The sequence below is a fragment of the Cuculus canorus genome, chromosome 7 (assembly GCF_017976375.1).
Source record: "Cuculus canorus isolate bCucCan1 chromosome 7, bCucCan1.pri, whole genome shotgun sequence".
Classification (NCBI taxonomy): domain Eukaryota; kingdom Metazoa; phylum Chordata; class Aves; order Cuculiformes; family Cuculidae; genus Cuculus; species Cuculus canorus.
This window is the reverse complement of record NC_071407.1, coordinates 37,700,933-37,724,004: the sequence shown is the minus strand read 5'-3', so window position 1 is coordinate 37,724,004 and position 23,072 is coordinate 37,700,933. Positions and strand designations below refer to the sequence as shown.

Sequence of the window (23,072 nt, the reverse complement as noted above, 5' to 3'; positions counted from 1 at the left end):
AGGCTTTAGAGAAGCTGAGATAGATGACATCCGTGGCTCTTCCCTTGTCCACTGATGTAGTCAGTCCCTCATAGAAGGCCACTAGGCTGGGCAGGCATGACGTGTCCGTGGTGAAGCCATGCTGGCTGTGACTAATCACCTCCCTGTCCCCCACGTGCCTTAGCATAGCATCTAGGAGGATCTGTTCCAGGTTCTTCCCAGGCACAGAGGTGAGGCTGGTTGGTTGGTAGTTCCCAGTGTCCTCCTTTCTACCCTTTCTAAAAATGGGTGCGATGTTTCCCATTTTCCAGTCATCAAGGACTTCACCTGACTGCCGTGCCTTTTCAAATATCATAGAGAGTGACTTGGTGACCACGTCAACCAATTCCTTAAGAACTCTCAGCTGTATCTCATAAGGTGTCATGGACTTATGTACATCCAGGTTCCTCAGATGGTCACGAACCTGATCTTCTTTTACAGCGGGAGGGACTTTGCTCTCCCAGTCCACATCTTGGAGACCATCGCCTTGAGAGGTGTGGGAAGAGAGGTTGCTAGTGAAGAATAAGGAAAAAAAATAGAGTACTTCAGCCTTTTCTTCATCTCTTGTTGCCAGCTTGGCAGTCTCATTCATCAGGACAGGCACACTCTCTTTGACCTTTCTTTTCTGATTAACATACCTGTAGAAGCCCTTCTCTTTCTTTGCATCCCTTGCCAAGTTCAACTGCAGCCATGACTTGGCCTTCCTGACCCTGTCTCTACACAACAGGGCAGCGTCCCTATACTCTTCCCAGGATACCTGACCCTGCTTCCACTGCCTTTGCATATCCTTCTTGCCCTTTACTTTGAGCCACAGATGACAACTCAGTTCCTGCCAGACTTCTTGCACCTGGGGATGGAGAGTTCTTGTGCTCTATGGAAAGCATCCTTCAATACCTGCCAGCTCTGCTGCCTTGTCCCTGAGGGCAGCTCCCCTGTGGGTCCTGTTGACTAACTCCTTGAAGAGCTGGTAGTTTGCTTTCCTGAAATTCAGGGTCCTGACTTTACTCTTTCCTTGCCCCGTATCCCCTCAGGACTGCAAACTCCACCAGTCCGTGATCACTACATCCCAGGCAGCCTCCAACCTTGATGTCACCAATTAGCTCGCTCATATTAGGGATGTCTATTACCTGGCTTTAAAAGTTGTTTTCAGTGCATTCCAGGAATCTCCTGGATTGCCTTTAGCTCATCATGCTGTTCTTCCAGCAGATGTCCAGGTGGTTTGAAGTCCCCTGGCAGGATGAGAGCCTGTCAAGCCTCCTGAAGCTGGAGTAGGAAGGCTTCATCAGTTGCCTCCTCTTGATCAGGTGGCCTGTAGGAGACTCCAACCACTGGGTTCCCTTTGTTGCCTCAGTCACTGACTTTTAGCCGTGGGCTTTCAACCTGCTCATGGCTATTCTTCAGAGGCGGCTCTTCAGCTCTGCCCATTTCTTGATACGGTGGGCAACTCCCCCGCCCCTCCTGCCTCACTTGTCTCTCCTGAACAGCCTGTAGCCATCAATAGCCACATTCCAGTTGCAGTAATGTCAACCAGGTCATATCTTTCCAGCAGCATGGTTGCTTCCAGCTCCTCTTATTTGTTGCCCAGGCTGGGTGCGTTGGCGTGTAGAGGTACTTCAGCTGGGCTGTCAGCTGTGTAGCCTTCTTAAAAGGAGCACCTCTTTTGTTTTCCTGAGGTATTTTCCCATTGCTTCCCTGTTGGCCCAGGCTGCCTTGGCATCCTCTTGCTTCAAGTGTTGTGCAGTGCACTGTACGTTTCTGAGCAGTAAGCTGAGGGCCCTCACCAGCACCCCATCCACCCTCTAGCCTTGGCTTGTCCTCCACATCTTGTCACGGGCAAACCTGATATTATCCCCCTCCCCTTTATTGTTCATTCTGTTGTTGAGAGGGAGGCCAGAAGGAATACTTTTGACTACAGGTTGCTCTGCTGCAGATTTTGTCTTGTCTCATCCCTAAGAAGTTGTTGTGAGATGCCCCTGCCTCCAAAATAAGTCGTTTTCTCATGGCAGGGGGGAGAAAGGAGTGTTTCTGGTGTCACGGACTTATAAATGCATTGGAACTCTCCCGTACATCCCTGATCTTGTCACCTTGCATCTTCATTAGGAAACTTCCAGCATCAATTGCAGTCCCGCTGTCACCTCTCCTGCATCTTCTTCTTTCATTCTGCTTGTGCTTTTTCTGACTGATTGGCTCTAATTAAAAGAGCACAGAGAGGAAGAGCAGCGAGCACATGTCTCATGTTCCTGGTGATGCAAGAATAATGACAGAACAATGCAGTAGTTTTGCTGTTTTTTAAGAGGAATCAAAAAGAAAAGAAAAGCACGGCAAACAATTAATTTGCTGTCTTTTGCAGTTGCACTTGGACTGCCTTGATAAAAAGAAACTGCAAGTCCCCTCTTTCTGTCTGTATGCAGCTTGGCATGGGTGAGAGCTGGAACAAGATATCCCTCCAAACTCTTATGGGTGCTGCAGGATTCAGAATAGTATGTATTGTTATTAGAAATCAACTTAGGAGTAGAATTCAACAAGCAAGAGGTGAGGTAGCTCAGGCGCGTTAGACCAGGTGAGATGGAAATACCCTTCCCCATTTTTTTTTTCATTTCAATCAGGTGTGCTAAATATCACATTCACCGCCAGGTGTAAATATGTGATCTTGGTAGAGACGGTTTTTATTTTGAAAGATTTTTTTAAGCAAAAAAAAATGCACCTTTTGATTTATTATCTCTTGTTTTATGAATTCAGCTAGAATTAACTCAGCCTTTGGCACAGCCCCAAGCAAGATGTGGTGCGTACCGATTCCCCAGCGCATGCAGAGGCACTGCCCAAGGAGGGTCATTTCTCTTGTCAAGTTGATGCTGTGATCCCTGCTGTGGAGAAGGGCTTTGCTGTGGGTGATTGAGGGCCTGAGGAGAACAGTTCTGTTGCTCCTGTGATGGTTTTGGTTTTCTAATGACAAAATAAACCTTTGGGCATCATAAAGCAAAGAGGGAGAAAACTTACTTTGTAATCAAAATTCTGCAACTGCTCCATACTAATTGGGAATGATAGTTTGACAAAGTTAAATACGAAAATTCATTCTATGTCCCTGGATTATGGACTTTTCAAGTAGCTTTATGGTTTTAGTTTCAAACACGTTGCAAAAGTTCGTGCTGATGGTGTTTTATAAGTTGGCTGCCATGGCAGTCCCTGATGCCAGGCAACGTGACAGATGGACAAAATATGCTGCAGAGCCTGAAGAGCTGTGAATGTGCCGCCTCTGCCGTACAGCTCTGAGGTTGTTTCCCTGCAAGCCGCTGGGACGAACTTCAAACTTCTGCGTGCAACAACGCAATGTGTTTTAGAGAGACTGCATAAAATGTGAACTCCTTTTCAATTAATTATTTGGTAAAAAGGGGTGGTTTATATTTATTTAAATCAGACCTCGGATCAGTGCCATTCCAACATACATTGCTGTTTATGTCTCGTTGAGGCTCCTTTTTGCACTGTTCTTGATCAGCTGCAGCATATGAGCTTCTTCAGGCTTTCTAAGCACATGCTGATTTAGTTCAAAACGCCATTGAAAAATATTCCATGCTTATTCCTATTTGCTTCTGCCAAATTTAGTAAGGTGAGATGGAGCGCAGCTGTAGTTCGTTTTCTTTTACCTGCCAAAGCACAAAGTCTGCTCGACAGACTTGTAAGGTAGTAGTAAAGCAATGTGCTGTTGAACCGTGTTGAGTTACAATACCCATTCCAAGTTTGATTAAAAAGAACTTTTAAAAGAGAAGAATTTGCTGTTACCTACTGCAGAAGGAGCAGACATGGCTTAAACTTGGTGTAGGTTATGTTTAAATTACCGATGCATGCGGAGCAACTATGTGAATGGCTGCTTTGGCATATGGCAGAAGATAAGTCCAGTATCTTTGGTGAAAGCATAACGTAAAGCAAATCTGGTCTCACTCAAAGCGTAGTTGACACTGTCCCAGGGTTCAAAAAGCATTGCTTTATTTCAACTTCATTTTTGCAATCTGCTGAGACACTGCGGGCTCACATGGATCGGGGTCATCACTAGCACAGCTTAGATAAGCAGGGGTGCTGGAATAGAGTCTTCAGATGGAGAAGTTCTGGAAATGTTGATACCAGCTCCCTGGAGGTTTTGTTGTTGTTTTAGTTTTCTGTGTTAGTCATTCTTGACCTACTCCTTCTGTGCCTCTCATAGGGATCCGCAGGTTTCCTTTAGAGCAGCTTTCAGGATGTTTTCACTCTCCCAAAGCAAATCACAGAGGCTGAAAGACGAAAATGCCTCATCTTCTAGTCTTGAGAGCAGTGTTTTATCAAGAGCAGTGGGCATGTTTGGTTCTGATAAGCTGAAGATCTCAGAATCGCAGAATGACCTGAGTTGGAAGCGACCCACAAGGATCAAGTCCAACTCCTATCCCTGCACAGGACAACCCCAACATTCACACTATGTGTCTGAGGGTATTGGCCAAATGCTTCTCGAGTGTTGTCAGGCTTGGCACCATGACTGCTTCTCTGAGGAGCGTGTTCCAGTGCTCCACTGCCATCTGAATGGAGAACCTTTTCTTAATATCCAACCTAAACCTCCCCTGGTGCATCTTCCTGCTCTTGGGTCCTATCATTGGTCACCAGAGGGAAGAGATCAGCACCGGCTCCTCCTCCTTCCCTTGTGAGGAAGCAGCAAACTGCGTTGGCTTACAAGCAGCTGCAGTTCTGTAAATTTGTACAGTGCAGCTCACCTCAGGGGTTCTAGAGGAGAGAAGGCAAACGGGACACAGGAGAGCTTGAAGGAGGTTGTGGTGCAGAAACTTCATTTGCAGTGTGTTGTCTGACCTGACCTTCATGACAGTTGAACTAATTGGTGTGAAAAATCTGGACAATAAATGTCTTGGCAATAACAGTGGGCAGTAAAACTAAAGAAGGATTTTGCTTATTAAATATTATCTGTATACTTTGTGTGCAGAGAAGCACTCCCCTCACAGCTGAAGGAAGGCAGTTGGACTACTCGGGTTTCTTCTAGTCTTGGCCACCTTGGCAGTCCCTGTGCTGCTTTGTTCAGGGAAAGGTCCTCTCTTCTTTCACCTGGCCAGCGATTAGGTAGCTCAATCAAGTTAGTAAGGGTTATACTTTGACTGCATGAGGTCTCACAGAAAGTACCATAGAGGAGTAAATTCTGGTTTCAACTTCTGGACTCCATGAGAAAAAAAAAGTGACAGTTGGACTCTAGGTCTCAAATACCAAAGAAGCAAGGGTATACTTACGTGGGGATACAAACTTTCCCCTCTGGAAGGCGAGTGTAAATATTAGTCTCCTTCGGCATTCACTGCCCAGCCTGTGAGAGCACCATTAACTACCTGTGGTGCTGGTGCCGTCCTTTCAGAACTTTTAATTTAACATTAGCCGTGCTAATGTTAGTCTGTATATATGCAGGATATTTAATTTGCTTTGTCCTTAATGCAATAACTTTCATTTCTCATTTTCAAAGCATCCAACCATTGCTAGACAAATCAGCATTTTGGCAGCTTGAAGAACTACCAGCAAATTAAACAAATGTTTTTGAGCAAATTGCAAAGCAAACTTTGCTTGGGGTTAAGCCACCTCACCAAAACTGGCTTTGAAATGGTGAAGATGCGAGCGCTATGCAAAAGATGTTTAATTTGCTTTAGAGAGAGACAGAGCAGGTTAGCAAGTGCCTGGTCCTGCCAGCGCTGAAGGTGATCTTCTCCACGGCAGTAGACTGGTTCCAACCATCGATAGAACTAGTTCTTAGCTCAGCAGGGCAAGGTCACTTGCCCGCGTTGCCTGTAACCCTGGGTCAGTTGCCTTCTCCCCTAGCAGCTGTAGCTGCAGTGAAAAAACCTGCCTGGGAATCTCCTTTTTCTCAACAAAGCTGCAGTTTCCAACCTTAACTTGGTATTGCAGCAAGAGCCAGTAAGGACCCAGTTTAACAAGAGAGAGATTTGACTATTCGTAGGACTTCACAGTACCTCTTTGACTGAATTTTTTCTTCGCCGTAATAAATAACATAGTCCAGGTAAGAAGCGCTCTTTTGAAACGAATATAAGCAAACTAGAGATGATTACCAATACGCCACTATGTCCGTATTATACACATTCCCGTGCTTGTTTGGTAACCATTTTGTTCGTCCATAAAATGAGAGCTTGTCATGAAGTAATTTTCCCATAAGGTAACGGCATCTACAAGTTGTTTAACATATCTGCACAGATCAGCGTGGAGGTGAATAATTGATTATTCCTCTGAGGAAATGTAATTTCTTTCTTTTTTTTTTTTCCTTCTTCTCTCCATCCTAATGCATTGGATGGCATTTTGTCACCATCCCTGGAGGTGTTTAAGAGACGGGTAGACGAAGTGCTTAGGCATATGATTTAGTAGTGGACAGGTACGTTGGAGTAGATAATCACAAAGGTCTTTTCCAAGTTAGAGATTCTATGATTTAAAATGTTTTTTCTCAGATTTTGGTTACATTTATGAAGTCCTCATTTGTTTTCCCATCAGTTGGACCATCAGATAGACAGAATATCTTTGTTGAATTTGGCAGTCTAAGAAATAGTCTGGGGTTGATTTTTCATCCCCTAAAGATGCGGCTACTAAGCTCTTTCTAAAAGACGCTGCGTTTTGAAACCAACTCAGATCAGCATGGCACCTGTGCAACATTTAAATTACCCTGGCACCAAAACAAGTTGAGGAAACCAAGTCTGAAATGAGGCAATTTATCACTTGAAAATGTGTTTTTAATGAACTAGATATGATATTCCCAGCAATCCTTCTGGATTATACAATACTGAAAGAGGCAAACAGATGCTGGTGTAGATTACTGCACAGCTGAATCTTTTTTCCACCAGGTCCATAGTTTCTGCTAGATGTTATTTCCTTGAAGAAGGAGAGAGTTGTTTATTGTTCACTGGGGTGGATCAGTAAGTGTTTAATAAAACACAAATTAACAGCTGTATTTGTGTTGAACCTCTAGGGGGAAAGTAAGACTTCTTGAGTAGCCGTGGATGAGGCTGGGGTTGCGATGAAGACAGACTTGGGCATACATTCAGTTAACACCTTAAATTCATTAAATGTTGAGGCTGCTTAGCCTACGCATCATCAAACATATCAGACGTTTGTGCTTTATAGCTCAAGCAGGTATAGAAAACTGTGCATTGACCTGCGATGTAAAGTCGTGGTGCATCCCGAGGATGTTTCTGCCAGCGCTGTTGTATGAACAGTTGTGAGTTTACAGACACCATGGCGCAATTCACTCGTTGCACATTTGCGTGGGAGTTAGTAATAATTAAAATACATAAAGCAAGCTGCATGTGAAGTGGAAAAAACAAGCTGCTGTTTGCAACATAACTACTAGTACACATCAGCTGTTCATTACCTCTTTAGAACACCTGTGAGAATTTAATGTGACCAAAATCTGTGTTACTCTCAAGCACAGTGTTCTTACTTGTGCTGTAAGAAAAATTAGTTAGAGGTCTTTTCTTATATTTTCCCCAAATAGCTTGCTTTCTGCGTGGCAGCTTGCAGTCAAATTCAGAGCTCTAATAGCAAAGTGCAAGGATCATTTTCTATAAAAGATACGAATTTCAGCTCAAGATTCATTCAGAAAAAATGGCAAATGCAGAAACAATAAGGGTAGAGTAGAAAACAAACAAAAAAAAAAACCCCACAAATCTGAAACCTGTTTACTTCCTTCAAGATCGTACTTTCCATACCAAATGAACTATTATTTCTAATGCATTTATTTTTGTGGTGTTATCAGCACATTTATTTTACATGATCTGTTTGGGCTGTAAATGTTCAAACTCCAGCAGGTGTTTAAGATTTATTGGCAAATTTTGCAAACTATTACAAAATGTACTTTTTGCTCCTGCCTTTAGGTAACACGGCCAAGGTGTTTATTGATGTGAAGGATGAAAATGACCACGCGCCTGTCTTCACCAAAAAAATGTACATCGGGGGAGTGTCTGAAGATGCCAAAATGTTTTCTTCTGTGCTTAAAGTAAAGGTAGGGTTGAAATTTATTTTAAATAGCATTCACTGGCAGTGGGAAAATATTTACTTATGGTTTTGATTTTTCACAGGAGGTTATGAAATGTATTTCTTCTAGGAGATCTTGAGCTCCTCAGATGCTGGCAGTGATTTCCATTATTTATTTTTTTTTTTAATCATGGAATAGGCAATTCTTCTGAAATCAGTGTTTGAAAATTAGTATAAGTGCGATGGCTTCCATTTATCTGTGTATGATTGTCATGCATCAGCCCACTGTTCCAGCAGTTACTGATACAATTAATGATTTTGAGCTTGGAAGAGTTTTGCAGGCTTTGTTTCCATTGAACTTATGTCCTTATTTTTCATTTGAAGGTTTGTAGCTATCATTTTCGATATGTTAATATTTAGAAAATTCTGTTATGCTCAACACTCGTTTTTACCTTAAATCCTTCTGACTACTTCTTTAGCAGCAGCACGCTTATGCTTTAAAAAGGAATGAACAGTTTCTGTTTCAGGTCAGCAAAGCAATTTCAGGTCTATGCACTGTGACATAATTTGTGAGTAAAATTGACTATCTGCAGTTGTGATGTTGGGGGGTGGTGTGTGCTTTTTCTTTTGAAAAAAAAGTAAGAAAATTCAAGGAAATCTAATATAGAGAGTGTAATTAGTGTCACACAGAAAAATAGCGTAGAATGAAAGCTATTTGTTTTCTATAACATGCTTTGTGATGCGGTCTTTTGTGCTAGAGACAGCTTGAGTTGCCAGGACTTTCCAAGTCAGCTAGTTTCCTCTGCCTTTATTTTGTTACCTCAGCAGGCCTCCTGCATCTTTTTTCACCTTAAGTGTTACTGGAATAGCTTTGAAGTTGCTGATTCTAGCTTCTGCATGAAAGGCCACAGAAATATGGCCTGCTAAGAGTTTTACTTTGACCTCGTGATGTGCTTAGAGCACCAGGAATGAAATGGAAAATAATAGAGCTTAGTAAAGGTGTCCATTGTTTTGTTGCTTCATGGCAGTCCTTCCCGAAGTAAGCCCAGAAATAGCAGAAAAGTGGAAATTGTTAAGAATTGACTGTTGGATAGAAGCTTATCATAGGCAACTTTTTGCCCCCAGAGTATCCATATTGGTCTTTTCTAGAAACACATAGAGCAGTCCGAATAAAGAGCTGTGAATTTACTGAAGATAACTGGGAAAGGGAATGTTGTGAGACCTCATCTGGAATACCGTGTCCAGTTCTGGAATCCTCAACATAAGAAGGAGATGGAGCTGTTGGAACAGGTCCAGAGGAGGCTACAAAGATGATCGGAGGGCTGGAGCACCTTCCATACGAGGACAGGCTGAGAGAGTTGGGGTTGTTCAGCCTGGAGAAGAGAAGGTTGGAGAGGAGACCTTAGAGCAGCTTCTGGCACCTGAAGGGGCTACAAGAAGCCTGAGGAGGGGCTGTTCACAAAGGCTTGTGGGGATAGGACGAGGGGCAATGGGTATAAACTGGAGAGGGGCAGATTTAGACTGGACATTAGGAAGAATTTCTTCCCCATGAGGGTGGTGAGGCCCTGGCCCAGGTTGCCCAGGGAAGCTGTGGCTGCCCCATCCCTGGAGGTGTTCAAGGCCAGGTTGGATGGGCCTTGGGCACCTGACCCAGTGGGAGGTGTCCCTGCCCATGGCAGGGGGGTTGGAGGTCTTTAAGGTCTCTTCCAACCCAGACTATTCTATAATTCTGTGATTATAGTGGAACAACCTGCCCTACACCAATTCTTCCCAGCTCTGCAGGCAGGTTGTGTTTGCGGCCTGAGTAGGTGGAAACAGACCCACTGGAGGAGGCTGGTCAGGAATTCCTGTTGCATGCTGCCCTGGGATGGGGCTGAGGTTGAGCTCGTGCTTGCAAGTCTCCCAGCTGCAAAACTGTGAAGGAGCCTTACTACCGCTTTGCCCTGAGCGCATTCCTGACACAGCAAAGGATGCTGCTCAGCGCCGGTGTGGAACAGGGCCTGAGAGAAAGACTGGGGCCAGACTGGCCGGATCGAAAGGTGCCCAACAGGGACACCTGGGGAACCATATCAGATCCAATCAGGTGGCAGGACAAAGGCAGTGCAGCTTTTCTTACAGCATTATTAGGAAACCAGTGAGTGGTTAAAAGAAGCGACAGTTCTGAATGAAAGGGAAAGTATAAGGAGGAATTACGATGAGAGGAGATTAAAGATGTTCATTGGTAACTGGAAATAGCGATCAGCCCAGCATGCTTGTGGACACGGCATGTTTGTTTACTGCTGCTTTATCAGCTGTGAAGACTCGAGACCTTATTACTCTCTACAACTACCTGAAAGGAGGTTGTGGAGAGGAGGGAGCTGGGCTCTTCTCCCAAGTGACAGGGGACAGGACAAGAGGGAATGGCCTGAAGCTCCGTCAGGGGAGGTTCAGGTTGGATATCAGAAAAAAATTCTTCACAGAAAGAGTCATTGGGCACTGGAACAGCTGCCCAGGGAGGTGGTCGAGTCACCTTCCCTGGAGGTGTTTAAGGAACGGGTGGATGAAGTGCTGAGGGACATGGTTTAGGGAGTGTTAGGAATGGTTGGACTCGATGATCCAATGGGTCCTTTCCAACCTTGTGATTCTGTGATTCTGTGACTCAGTTCAGACTTTGTAAATGAAGCTAAAAAAAGTCATCTAGAATGTGCCGTGCCTGTGTTTAAAGATTTGCTTGCATGCAAATAAAGACATTACAAAGTGAGTAGTAAAGCAGCATTGTGTCTCAGAAATAATACGTTCAGAAAATGAATTGCCAAATTTTGTTTTATGAATATATTTCCCTCCATCTTCTGTATTGAAGTTTTAAGGTACACCAGACTGCTACTCTAGACAAAATAAATAGTGACAAATAACGAGGCTTCTGCTTGATTCAATGCAAAGGAAATTCTAGGTGCACAAATTAAAGAAATCTGCAGTAGTGTTGCTGGTAGGGTGATCTGAGACCACTGTTGAGCAGAGTTTTGATGGTAGGGGTAATATGTCATTTTTCCAGACATTTTGCCAGTCATTGCTTCTCGCTGCAAACCTTAACCTGAAGCCCTGACATACTCAAAAATAGGAAACAGAAAATTGTGTCAAATCCGTGAACTTTACAGGTGCTGAAGATATGAAACTGCACAAAGATACTGGGGGAGATGGAGAATAGCATAATAGAAAAGTTACTTACAAAAAGGAGCGTTATGTGCGTGAAGGTAAATAGGACACAAAGGTAACATCACTTTCCAAGTTGATCATACCACTTTTGAAGAGGCTGTGAAATCCTACCTGGTTTTCAGAGAGGCATTCCTGATTTCTTGGGCACAGCTATTCATGAGTGTCAGTCAAGGGAATAAGAAGCACGTGAAAAAGAGCAGGTGTACGGGTAAGGGATGTTCAGGAGTGAAGAGGGGAATCTGCTTTTACCCTTCAGAAACGTTTGACTCAGGGAAGGCAGTGAAAGGACAGAAAAGGGCGCCACCAAGGAAGGCACACAACAAATTACAGTTTTATGTCTCTAACCTGCTTCTGTTAAAATGTTTTACGCAGTTCTTTTGCTGACAGGAAAAATAGAACAAAAAGACAGAAGTAAAGACAGAAGTTATTACTAGTGGATGGCATCAAACGTAACCGTGTGCTTACTTAAAGTAGAATTAGAAGCAGTTCAGAAGTGCTTGTCACTGAAAATCAGGCTGTAATTTATTGTTCTAGACCAAGTTGTTTCATCACTTGGTGCTAGTTAGCTTATTTTCTGTCCTTTAGAAAAAAAGTAATTTCTCTGTTAGTTAAATACCATACTCATTCCAATTAGTGTTAAGAAGAATTAATCAAATTAATGTCTTTTCTGGAAGAGTTCCGGTGAGTAGAATGAAATGAATAGTTTTTCAAGTTGCAATTTTTAAGAACATTAATAAAGTCTATTCATAGCTTGCACTGTAGAAATCATTCAAATTTTTATTCTAACAAAACCCCCTCTTTAATAGGAGATTTAAATGCATTTGGTTTCATCATCAGCATTCATTAACAGCTGCTAACTTTTTTAATGATATCTGAGTAATTTTGAAAAGAAACTGATATTCTGGCAGTTTCTCATTCTTCCTGTTACTGGCAACAATTTTGATGATCCTCAAACATGGTATTGACTAGCAGAAAAAAAGTTTTCCAACTGAAAGATGCAAAACTGCATATTACGGATAGTTGAAGTCACTGTTGGGCCTCATAGTGAACCAACATTTCCTAATTATGGATAGTGCTGCGTTATTTGTTACAGCAACGCCCTAACAGTCACCATTGTAGAAAATTATGCAGCACTGCCTGCACGCTAGGACCCAAACTTGCCATTTTTTCGCCTATACTTTAAGGAGATACTAGCAATAAATAGGCACTAAATGTGTAGAGGTGACATCAACTTTTAAATTGGTTTCTTATGTACAGTCCATTATCCTGAGAGAAGGAGAAAGTGTTTATTTTAAATTAAAATGTAAGGTTGTTGTTACTGAAAAAAAAAAGGAAGGAGGGAGTTGGGAACTATATGATCTCTAAGGCCCCTTCCCATCCTAACTATTCTATGATTCTATGAATCGAGCCAGTGTTTTCCTTGTATTAAACAAAATTAGGCATTCTAGAGGTACAGCAGGGACTCTCTTGATTATCTCTGAGCTTGTTTGGGTTTGATCTTTATTTTTATCTATATGTGACAGGTTTGAAGTTGAAGACTTCTATTAGTAGTGGATGATTTCGATAGTCAAGTGACAAGGACCTTTTGTTGTTTGTGTGTGTGTATGTTCAGTACCAACTCCTACTCATCGCTCTCCAAGGCCCGTACTTTATATCCCTTCATGTGAACATCCCAGCTCCTAATGACTGATGTCAGTTCCTCCACCGTTGACAGGTCTAGCATAAGTCATAACACTGTTTTGTACCAGGCAGTCGATACGTAAAGGCAGTTGTCAAGGTTTGGTTCCCTGCGCGAGGTGAGTTGCTTAAGAAATTGCACAGAGGATAAATTGAAAGCGTATTAGAAGAGAAATTAGGACAACCCCATTCAGTGAAGAGAGAATAAGAGGGGGAAAAAGCAGCACTTGATCAGAGGTAGGGTAGGATCCGTCTTCTGCTTTTATATCATGAATATGCAACTGAAGTTAATGGCAACACATTCCTCATGACTTTTTCATCACTTGTGTGAGTGTTATGTACCGTAGAGATGGTATAGGTCACAGAAAGGGATATGTAAGTCAAGAATGAAGATAATTCACATTGTGAGCACCTACATTTACATTCTCATGTGAAAGTGATAAAATTCAACATAGTTCTCCTATTTTGAGGTGACCTGCTTGCCCGGGGGTTGGAAGCATTAAGGGCAAGCAATCATTTGACACTATTTGATTGCTTTCATATTCACAGCAGAAAGTTTCATATAACCACTTTTATAGCATAATTTACTAGTTAGCTATATTTTAGCACACTTTCAGAGAAAATCAATCACATTCATTATATTTTTATATTTTAAGCACAAACGTGTTTAATTTGACTCAATGGGTACAATAAAAATTCCCTAACATGGGCCTTCTGGCAGTCTGGTGGAGGATGCTGCTTCTGGTAGCCCTAATTTTGGAAACACTGCTGCTGGCTCTGTTACTGAGAAATGCCTTTTTCTGGAGTGGCAGAAGGAGGTATTGTTGATTGAAAATAAGGGTCAGATTTATTGCAAGAAGCGGGTCATTGCTAGTTTATTTATATTGAAAGCAAAAGTTGGGGTTAAGTACATTATACTTGAGTTGAGGAAACAACTCACTGTCTGTGTACCTATAACTGCTTCAGCCTTTTACACCTGAAGATCAGGGTCTGTAATTTCATGTGAAGCCCGAGCACCAGACAGTGCCTTGGTCACCATTTATCCATGCATTTGCTTTTGAGGAAAGTATCTTGACAAAAAACTGATGCTCATCTTGAAACTTTGCCTTCTGCTAAAAACTCAAGGTCAAAGCTGTTTGTGGCTTTAATTGGAAGGTTTGAATTAACCCCATACTTATATTCAGATATCTTCAGTTTCAGCTTCCTGAAGTTTGCAGCACGTTCCTGAGCTGAGCATCAGAGGCCGGGAGGGAGATAGAATCATAGAATAGTTCAGGTTGGAAGAGACCTTAAAGCCCATCCAGTCCAACCCCCTGCCATGGGCAGGGACACCTCCCATCGCATCAGGTGCCCAAGGCCCATCCAACCTGGCCTTGAACCCCTCCAGGGATAGGGCAGCCACAGCTTCCCTGGGCAACCTGGGCCAGGGCCTCACCACCCTCATGGTGGGGAAATTCCTCCTTATGTCCAGTCTAAATCTGTCCCTCTCCAGTTTATACTCATTGCCCCTCGTCCTATCCCCACAAGCCTTTGTGAGCAGCCCCTCCCCAGGCTTCTTGTAGCCCCTTCAGGTGCCGGAAGCTGCTCTAAGGTCTCCTCGGAGCCTTCTCTTCTCCAGGCTGAACAACCCCAACTTTCTTGGCCTGTCCTCGGATGGGAGGTGCTCCACCCCTCAGATAGTACTAACGTGGCTGCATGGAAAGAGATCTCCGTCTGCTGGAGCTCTGCGGCAGCTTTGCAAGTGGAAAGGTTTTTATGAGCACAACGGAGCTGCTTTGCGCTTTAAGACGGTAAAGCACCCCAGGTCCTGCTGCGTGCCGAGAGGCTGGAGCAGGCCTCTGCAAACAGGTTTGCTTTGTTCGGTTGCTGTTGGTGGAATAACCATGGGGAAGGATCAAAGGCTGGCTGGGTTAATTGCAGGATTGGGAATGGCTGGTGTTTAGATAGTGATATGGCTCCTGCAGTTAGATGTGATTTACAGGGTACGCCTGCTTTTATTTGCCATTGCTGTAATTAGATTAGTTAAGCATAATAATCACAGCAGCGGGCATTTGCCAGCAGTTACCGTTTAGTGGCAGTTTAAGCTAATATAATTTTTCCTTCTTATCAAATAGTAAATGGAAAAGATGAGCTGAGAGACATGAGCTGGGAAGTACTAAATCATGGGTGTTTACCTGTGTAGATGCTAAGGAGCTTCAAAAATTATTTTATGATCTGGTTTGAAATCCACTGTGTCTTTATTTTTCACGGTATATGGGTTACATTAAGCGAGAGGTAAACAACATTCTACGTTTTAAAGAAACGTATCTAATTTTGCAATAGTTTAAAAAGAAACATTGTCTGAAATATCAGAACAGCGTTGATGTTAATACTGAGTGGCGCTGATGTTATAGGATAGCATTAGCAGCTGTGTTTATGCCCAAATCCTCCCCTCCAGCTGATCCCTTCCCCACCAAGATCCGCAGTGGCCTGTTCGGGAAGCTGTCCGTGCCAAAGGATGTGTTTAGGTGCCCACAGGTCTCTTCCCAGCCATGCACCTGCATTTTCCTGGAGGAAACCAGGCGTATGCAAGGCCAGTTCAGCTCAGGCTTTGCCCTGGGTAATTGATGTCCTGCTGATGCTCTTGAAAGCTGTAGGCAGAGCTCCACTTCGCTCTCTGTTTTGGCATTTAATAAATTATTCTCAAATAGCTCTCTGCCTTGGTACAATGTTATTGGCACGTAAGAGCAACTCATTTTTGATCTGTAATTTATGCAAAACTAAGATGACAAGCTTTATTGTCCCAAAACTGCAGCTTTCCAATAAAAAAACAATGAAACAACAAAGTTAGTTCCTCTTCAATAGCACTTAACAATTTGCAGATGTCGTTAATTTTTAATATAGCAATTTGTCATAGCATCATAAAATAGTTTGGGTTGGAAGGGACCTTGAAGATGATCCAGTTCCAACCCCCCTGCCATGGGCAGGGACACCTCCCACTGGATCAGGTGCCCAAGGCCCATCCAACCTGGTCCTGAACCCCTCCAGGGATGGGGCAGCCACAGCTTCCCTGGGAAACCTGGGCCAGGGCCTCCCCACCCTCATGGTGAAGAATTTCCTCCTAATGTCCCGTCTAAATCTGCCCCTCTCCAGTTCATCCCCATTGGCCCTGATCCTGTCCCCACAAGCTTTTGTGAACAGTCCCTCTCCAGCTTTCCTGGAGCCCCTTTAGGTACTGGAACGTCACTGTAAGATCTCCCCAAAGCCTTCTCCTCTCCAGGCTGAACCAGCCTCGGATCATCTGGAGCCTGTGCTCCAGCCCTCGGATCATCTTTGTAGCCTCCTCTGGACCTGTTCCAAGAGCTTCATATCCTTATGTTGAGGATTCCAGAACTGGACACAGTACTCCAGGTGAGGTCTCACAAGAGAGGAACAGAGGGGCAGAACCCCCTCCCTCCCTGCTGGCCACGCTGCTTTGGATGCAGCCCAGGATACAGTTGGTCCTCTGGGCTGTGAGCACACATTGCCGGCTCATCTTGAGCTTCTCATCAACCACCACCCCAAGTCCTTCTCTGCAGGGCTGTTCTCAGTCACATAATCCCCCATCCCGTATTGAAATCGGGGATTGCCTCGAAGTAGGCCAATAAAATATCGAATATACACTTTTCTCATCATCAACCACTTACGTATGTAGGTAAGGTGAATACCATAGATTACTTCTCACAGCTCTCTAAGGTACAGCAACTTTACTGGCAGCAGCAACTGCTCTCTGAAAGAGACTCATTTGAAATAAAATCCTTTTAAAATAGGTTAATTAGTTGTCTTGCTCTAGATTTTTAGAAAGATTACTCTAAGGAAATAAAAAGGAAGCTTAGGCTCAAAAGAATGCCACAAATCATTGTCAGGAAGTCATTTTAATTAGAATTCATTTGGCTAATGGTATGCTATATGAATTATTCTATATTAATACGAGTGTTTTAAGGCTAGCGTCCTCTGCAAGCTGATAGGTAATAATGTCTCTAAGAAAATAATAAAAGGGATATATTTATTCAAATGGCACTTTTTAACCGAGGCTTTAGTCCTTGCACGTTAAAGACCTTGTTTGTATCGCAAATAGCTCAGCAGGAATTGCAGAGTCTTGTGAAATACCGTTTCTCTGGAAATTATAGCAGAGGCTGGGAGAGGCCACTGCAGATCGTGGTGGAGCAGGGATCACACGCGTATCGGGTCTGCTGAGTCCAGGGTGACTGGGGTGGGAAGGCTGGGTAGCGGTTTGGATGATCGCTTTGATTACAATGCTGGAGGTGCTCCCCAAAAGGTTCCGGGTGTTGGATAGTCCTGATGGGGACTGGTGTTACAAGAACCTTTTATATCCTCTCCTGTTTTCTACACTTAGCTTTTTTTTTTTTCACAGAATTTTCAATATATCTAAGAGCCCGTTTCCATGATTAAAGGCCTTTTGTGATTTTTTTGTTATGAATATGTTAATTTAAAACAGATGTACTACTCATAGCTACCAATTTCTGAATTTTGTGGTTTGAGATTTACTTTGCATTTTGTTATATTAGAATTAGTTCTTTTTCTTTGCCACTTATATCGTCATATAACTCCTGGTTTTCCCCTCAGAATTAGAACCAGGCTTCCTTTAGCCACATACACAATATTCTCAATCTGCTCTAGAAAAACAAAACAAAAAATCAACGCAATCTTTAGGGAAATTACTGGCGGAAATTGACTTTTCACTGTAATGGTGCATTATTACTTTCTTTTCAAGCATTTTCTTTTGCAGTGTTAATCTCTCTAGTTTTGTTTGTTGAAGTGCATTTAAATGAGGAAATATCGGGGATGCTAATTCTAGTAAAGAAAGTGTGAAGTTCTTTTCTGAATTACTTCTCAGTTTATAAAGGTGGTTTTTTGCACTGCAAACGTTTGCAGAAAGGGAAGCTTGCCAAAAGAAATGCCAGTGAATCAAAGATTCTGGAAGTGGCTGACCTGTGTTTGATAGAAATGGCTCTAATATGAACCTAGCAGAGAGATTTGATGATGATAATAGGAGCCGGTAGAGTCTGAAATGCAGTTGCATCCTGAAGGAAGCTCAGTTCCTACAATATGGTTTATCAAATTTTCATTTCGGACCTTTTCTGTATTTTGTGCCCCTTTCTGATAGGCTTCGTAATGTAACTTCATCCTTTATTACTGTTTGAATATCCTAATATACAGAACAAAATAAACTAAAGCCGTTTAAAGCTACAGATTCATACCCTGATCACACACGAGGGAGCAGGAATAACTCTTTACTTAACCATAATCTTTGAAAGCAGTCTGTCTCAGCAGTTGCATGCTGGCCGAAAGCAACTGAGAGGGTAAATCTTGAAAATTCCTGGATATAGTTACGAGTTACATGGAGAGAGAATATTTTTTGCCCAGTTGCATTTCATAGAGTCATGGAATAGTTTGGGTTGGAAGGGACCTTAAAGCCCATCCAGTCCAACCCCCTGCCATGGGCAGGGACACCTCCCACTGGATCAGGTGCCCAAGGCCCATCCAACCTGGCCTGGAACACCTCCAGGGATGGGGCAGCCACAGCTTCCCTGGGCAACCTGGGCCAGAGCCTCACCACCCTCATGGGGAAGGAATTCCTCCTTATGTCCAGTCTAAATCTGCCCCTCTCCAGCTTAAGGCTATTGCCCCTCATCCTATCCCCATAAGCCTTTATGAACAGTCCCTCTTTGGCTTTCCTGGAGCCCCTTCAGGTACTGGAAGGTCGCTATAAGGTCTCCTCAGAGCCTTCTCTTCTCCAGGCTGAACAACCCCAACTCTCTTAGCCTGTCCTTGTAGGGAAGGTGCTCCAGCCCTTGGATCATCTTTGTAGCCTCCTCTGGACCCATTCCAACAGCTCCATCTCCTTCTTATGTTGAAGATTCCAGAACTGAACACAGTATTCCAGACGAGGTCTCACAAGAGAGGAATAGAGGGGCAGAATCCTCTCCCTCGCGCTGCTGGCCACGCTGCTTTGGATGCAGCCCAGGATACAGTTGGCCTTCTGGGCTGCGAGCACACGCCCATTGCCGGCTCATGTCGATCTTCTCATCAATGAACACCCCAAGTCCTCCTCTGCATGGCTGCTCTCAATCACATCATCCCCCATCCTGTATTGAAACTGTAGATTTACTTTTTACATTTATCCATGTTAAATCTGAAGCTGTTTTCTACTCATGCCTATAACCTCTGAATTTCTACTGATATTTCTTGTTTCCCTTGGGATGGCACCTAAATCTCCACAGGGACATGTTCTGTAAGAATGAGGTTCAGCCCTCAGCTCGAGACAACTTTCTGTTGGGAAACACAGAGTTTTCCCTTCCTTAATTTTGCTTTTGCTTGTACACAAGAGATCATCTTCGTTGTAAAAATTAACTGCTTTGCCAGTCATAAGCTTCTATTAGTTTAAATATGATTTATGAATCACAGAGAGTAATCTGTAGGGAGAAAGCATACTTGGTAAAAATAAAAATCAACTTTGAAGCCTATTTGCAGTGACAACAGCACACCCTCAGACCGGCACATCTGCTGTAACATCTGGCCTCTAACAGGAAGCTGCTTGCCCTCTCAAAATAATCATCCAGTAATTCCGAGCACATAGGTGTTTTCTTTCAAAGAACACAGCTCGAGATAATATTTTGGCTTGCTAAACTTTTTACTATGAAAAACAATACTATGGAACTACTACTTTCTGTGGTTTTTCGAGTGTAATATCAGGTTATTTCAATTACTGTGTTATTTTCTAATGTTTTTAAGACTGTTAGTCCTGCACGTGCCTTCCAGAGTGAAGTAATCCTCCAGGGCCTGGAAAGGGGCGAGTATGCCTGCGGTGTTCACAGAGCTGGATCATTCCCATTGCATGGAGGACCAGCTGCGTGGTCTGCGCTCCTTTGCAGCACGTGCACACAAACCTACGCTGTAGAGCACCAACTGCTATTGGCAGAGTAAGAAAATGCTATAAACCAAGCGTTTCTATCTTTTCTTCAAAATACAAGCTTGGGAACGTCTCTCATTCAACACTTTTTCCCATGAGGTGGCTTATCAAAATTGATCCATGTTTCCACACCTTGTGGTTTTTGACACAGTTGGTGGGAAAATGAACAGTTCTCATTAATTTTTTTCTTGCTACCTGTATCTCCCATAAGTTTCCACGGAGCTTACTCGGAGTGGGCTGGGCAGCAATCAGTGATGTGCTTAGCGGAGTCCATTCTTTTCCTCTTTGTTCTAGCACCTTTGTAAGTCTGCCTAACGAACAATGCTTTTAAAGCGTAAATTAATCTCTCTTTGGCTTCATGCAGTCCTCATGAAAGGTGATTATTTGATATTTCTCAAATCCACACATTTCTGCAGGGAATATCGCAGCCTGAGACATATGTACATAAATGCACTATCACAGCATTATTGTAGGGAACTTCTCCCCTCACTCGGAGAGTCTTGTAAAAGCAATGCCATGTGGCAATAACGCTCTGATACTGTCACCAAAACCGCCGGTGGGTTGACGTGTTTGGTGGCTTGTTTGGGATGAGCATTAAAGTTTTCATTAACCATAGCTTCTGAAGCTATCACATAATCATCACACAATTACAGTTTTTATCTTTCTCAGCATGAGCTAAAATCAAACTAGCTGCTTGGAGTTAAATGCAATTGTTAATTTTAAATGTTTTCCAATCTCCCTAGCAGGGTAACCCTTAATCATGAGCCCACGGATGCAAACAGGGCATGTAAAATGAATGGGACTCAGCTCTTGGGTTTTTTTTCTTCCTCCCAGCTGAGTGCCACTAAGCAGATGGCAGGTTCAACTGTTTCCAATCAGTTGCTGGCACACAAAGTAGCTTTTAGAACAAGACCATTTTTGCTGATAGGAGTTTACAGATTGTGGGATGTTTTCAGATCCAAAGCCACATCTGCCGTTGTAGTGTTTCACAGACAGTTTTACTTTGTGATTTACAGACACTTAGGCCAGCAAGTTTGTTGTAGCTATTGCAGTTTTCTTATGGGTTTTGTTTCGTGTGTTCCTTCACTGCTGTACCCTTTTACGCTGTTACCTGCCCGTAGCACTCTGGAACTCGAGGTCATCAGCTTGGTTTTGCCACAGACTGCCTCAGAATTCTTACCTTTGCATCTTCTCCTCAAAGTTATGGTCCTTTACATACCTCTTTCCACCAAATTCTTACCTATGAGATACTTGGAAGTCCTTTAGGGACAGCAGCCTTATGAAGTGCTGAAATGCAACCTAAGCCTTGTCTTAATGAGCTACACCAGAAAAAACATATATAATAAGATAAACTGGAACCGATTACAGGGATCGCTCTCACTCCTAGCCTTTAGCTCGCGTATTTTCATCTCTTGTCTTCCAGACACGCAGCATGGCTCAGCAATAGTGAATCCTGTATACTTCCGTACTTGAGCTAATGCTTTTATCCCTTCTCAGTCCTCCTAAAGCTGAAAACCAAGCCAAACAAACTACCCTTCTGCATCCTCTCGGTTTTAAGGCAACTGATGTGTGAAAAGCACTTTTTGTTGGCAGCAAAGCAGCTGTACCTTCATCCCATTGCTACTGCAGCGCTGGGCTGAATTAGGCATCGCTTATCTGTGAGTGAACCCAGTGCTGACAGCATCCATCTCTCTGCTGTCTCTGCAGTGCCAGGAACTTGAACTTTTCTAATGACTTGCTGTGAGTTGTGCTGGCAGTCCGCCTGTAGGAGATGTCACCGAGACACTTGGCTTACTGGTCTTTTTGCTCAGAGAGGTAGCTGCCAAGAAAGGTATTAAAAAAACCCACTTATTAATGACTCTGCGTTAAATACTCCCCATCTTGGGGTCTAGAGCAGCATGTTTCATCTGATACCTGGCTGTGCTTCTGTGGTGGGGTTAGAGAGCACCCCAGCAGTTGTACCTCTTCCATTGTGGGAGAGGAGGGTAAGGACTGGAGGTAGCACACGGTGATGCCAACCAATCTCCATCCATGTGGGCATGCTTACTCTCAGTTACAAGAGGGTTGAATTTGGCCTGGTAGTTCCTAAAATCATACATATTTATCAGTACTCACTCACAGCAGAATTTAGGAGACATCTGTATTTCTTGCACATAACAAAAGGAAGATATACTGCAGTAATATTAAGATTAAGTATAGCTCTTTCTCTTCTTTGACACTCATAACACAACTCTTGAGATGTCATATATCTCTCCCTAATGAAGTGTCAAAAATATTTACCTTCAGGACAAATTACAAGAATAGCAAACATCCTTACTCTGTAATAAAGAAGTTGCTACATTGATGTCAGCAGCTCACAAGCTCTCTCTGGTGGTCCTGCAAAGCTGAACCTTGCATTGAGCGTCATTAGGTTCAACCCAAGTATAAGTACTGGTGAAAAGAGGGGAAATAGAAACAATGAAGTTTAAATACTTCAAATGGAAATCTAATGATTTTTCTAAGTTCCTCAGACTGCTTTTCACCTGGTTTTGCTCATTTGCACGTATTATGGTTTCTGGGATGGAAATAGCCTAACTGTAATGATACTGAGACCATTGATTTCTCTGGAGTGCCACTGAGTTCTCCAAACTTCTGAAAATCAACTTGTAGCCTGTCTACCAGCTTTAGGCACCTGAACTAGAGGATTTTAGGAGCTGCGTGCTTAAAATTTCAAAATATATCTTTCACTGAAGTTTCATGTATTAAACTCAGCTGCAAGACTTATTATACCATTACTTTTAGGCAACTACACTAGTGTCATGATGTTTGTTCAGAAAGATTGACTGACTTTAATATGCCTGCAATATTGGTACCTTAATTTGGATTCAGATTTTGTTTGTCCTTAGTTGCACACGTGTACAAGCCTGAAATACTGGAGGCAAAATTGATTGTTGTTATTGAAACAAACTATTAAAAGTCATATTTTCCTCTTGAGATAGAATTTGCTAATATTAAAAAAATGATAGGCTTATGCCCAGCTGAACCAATCTAATAAATCTATTTTAACAAACAAATTGTCTTTTTATTGATAAAAAATGTGGTGCTTTTCTCACAGAGCACTTCCAAAGAGCCTTTGGCAGTTAGCCGGACTGTAGCTGTAAAGCCAGTTTTGCTACGGTTAAGACCCAAAGGAGGCAAATCAGGTAGAGCTCTACTGCCTGTGCTCACGTGCCAGGACACTTGCCCTATGGAGTTACAGGAGCTATGG

The 23,072-nt window shown here is 43.0% G+C and overlaps 1 protein-coding gene across 11 annotated transcripts in view; it reads left to right on the top strand.

The window, feature by feature from the left end:
• PCDH15 (protocadherin related 15) overlaps window positions 1–23,072 on the top strand; it is an 855,028-nt gene that overhangs the window by 775,406 nt on the left and 56,550 nt on the right. For all 11 annotated transcript variants that reach the window (XM_054071964.1, XM_054071953.1, XM_054071963.1 and 8 more), the window contains one exon: window positions 7,905–8,032. In XM_054071964.1, the coding sequence (XP_053927939.1) occupies window positions 7,905–8,032 (128 nt within the window). The remainder of the gene's footprint in view (window positions 1–7,904; window positions 8,033–23,072) is intronic.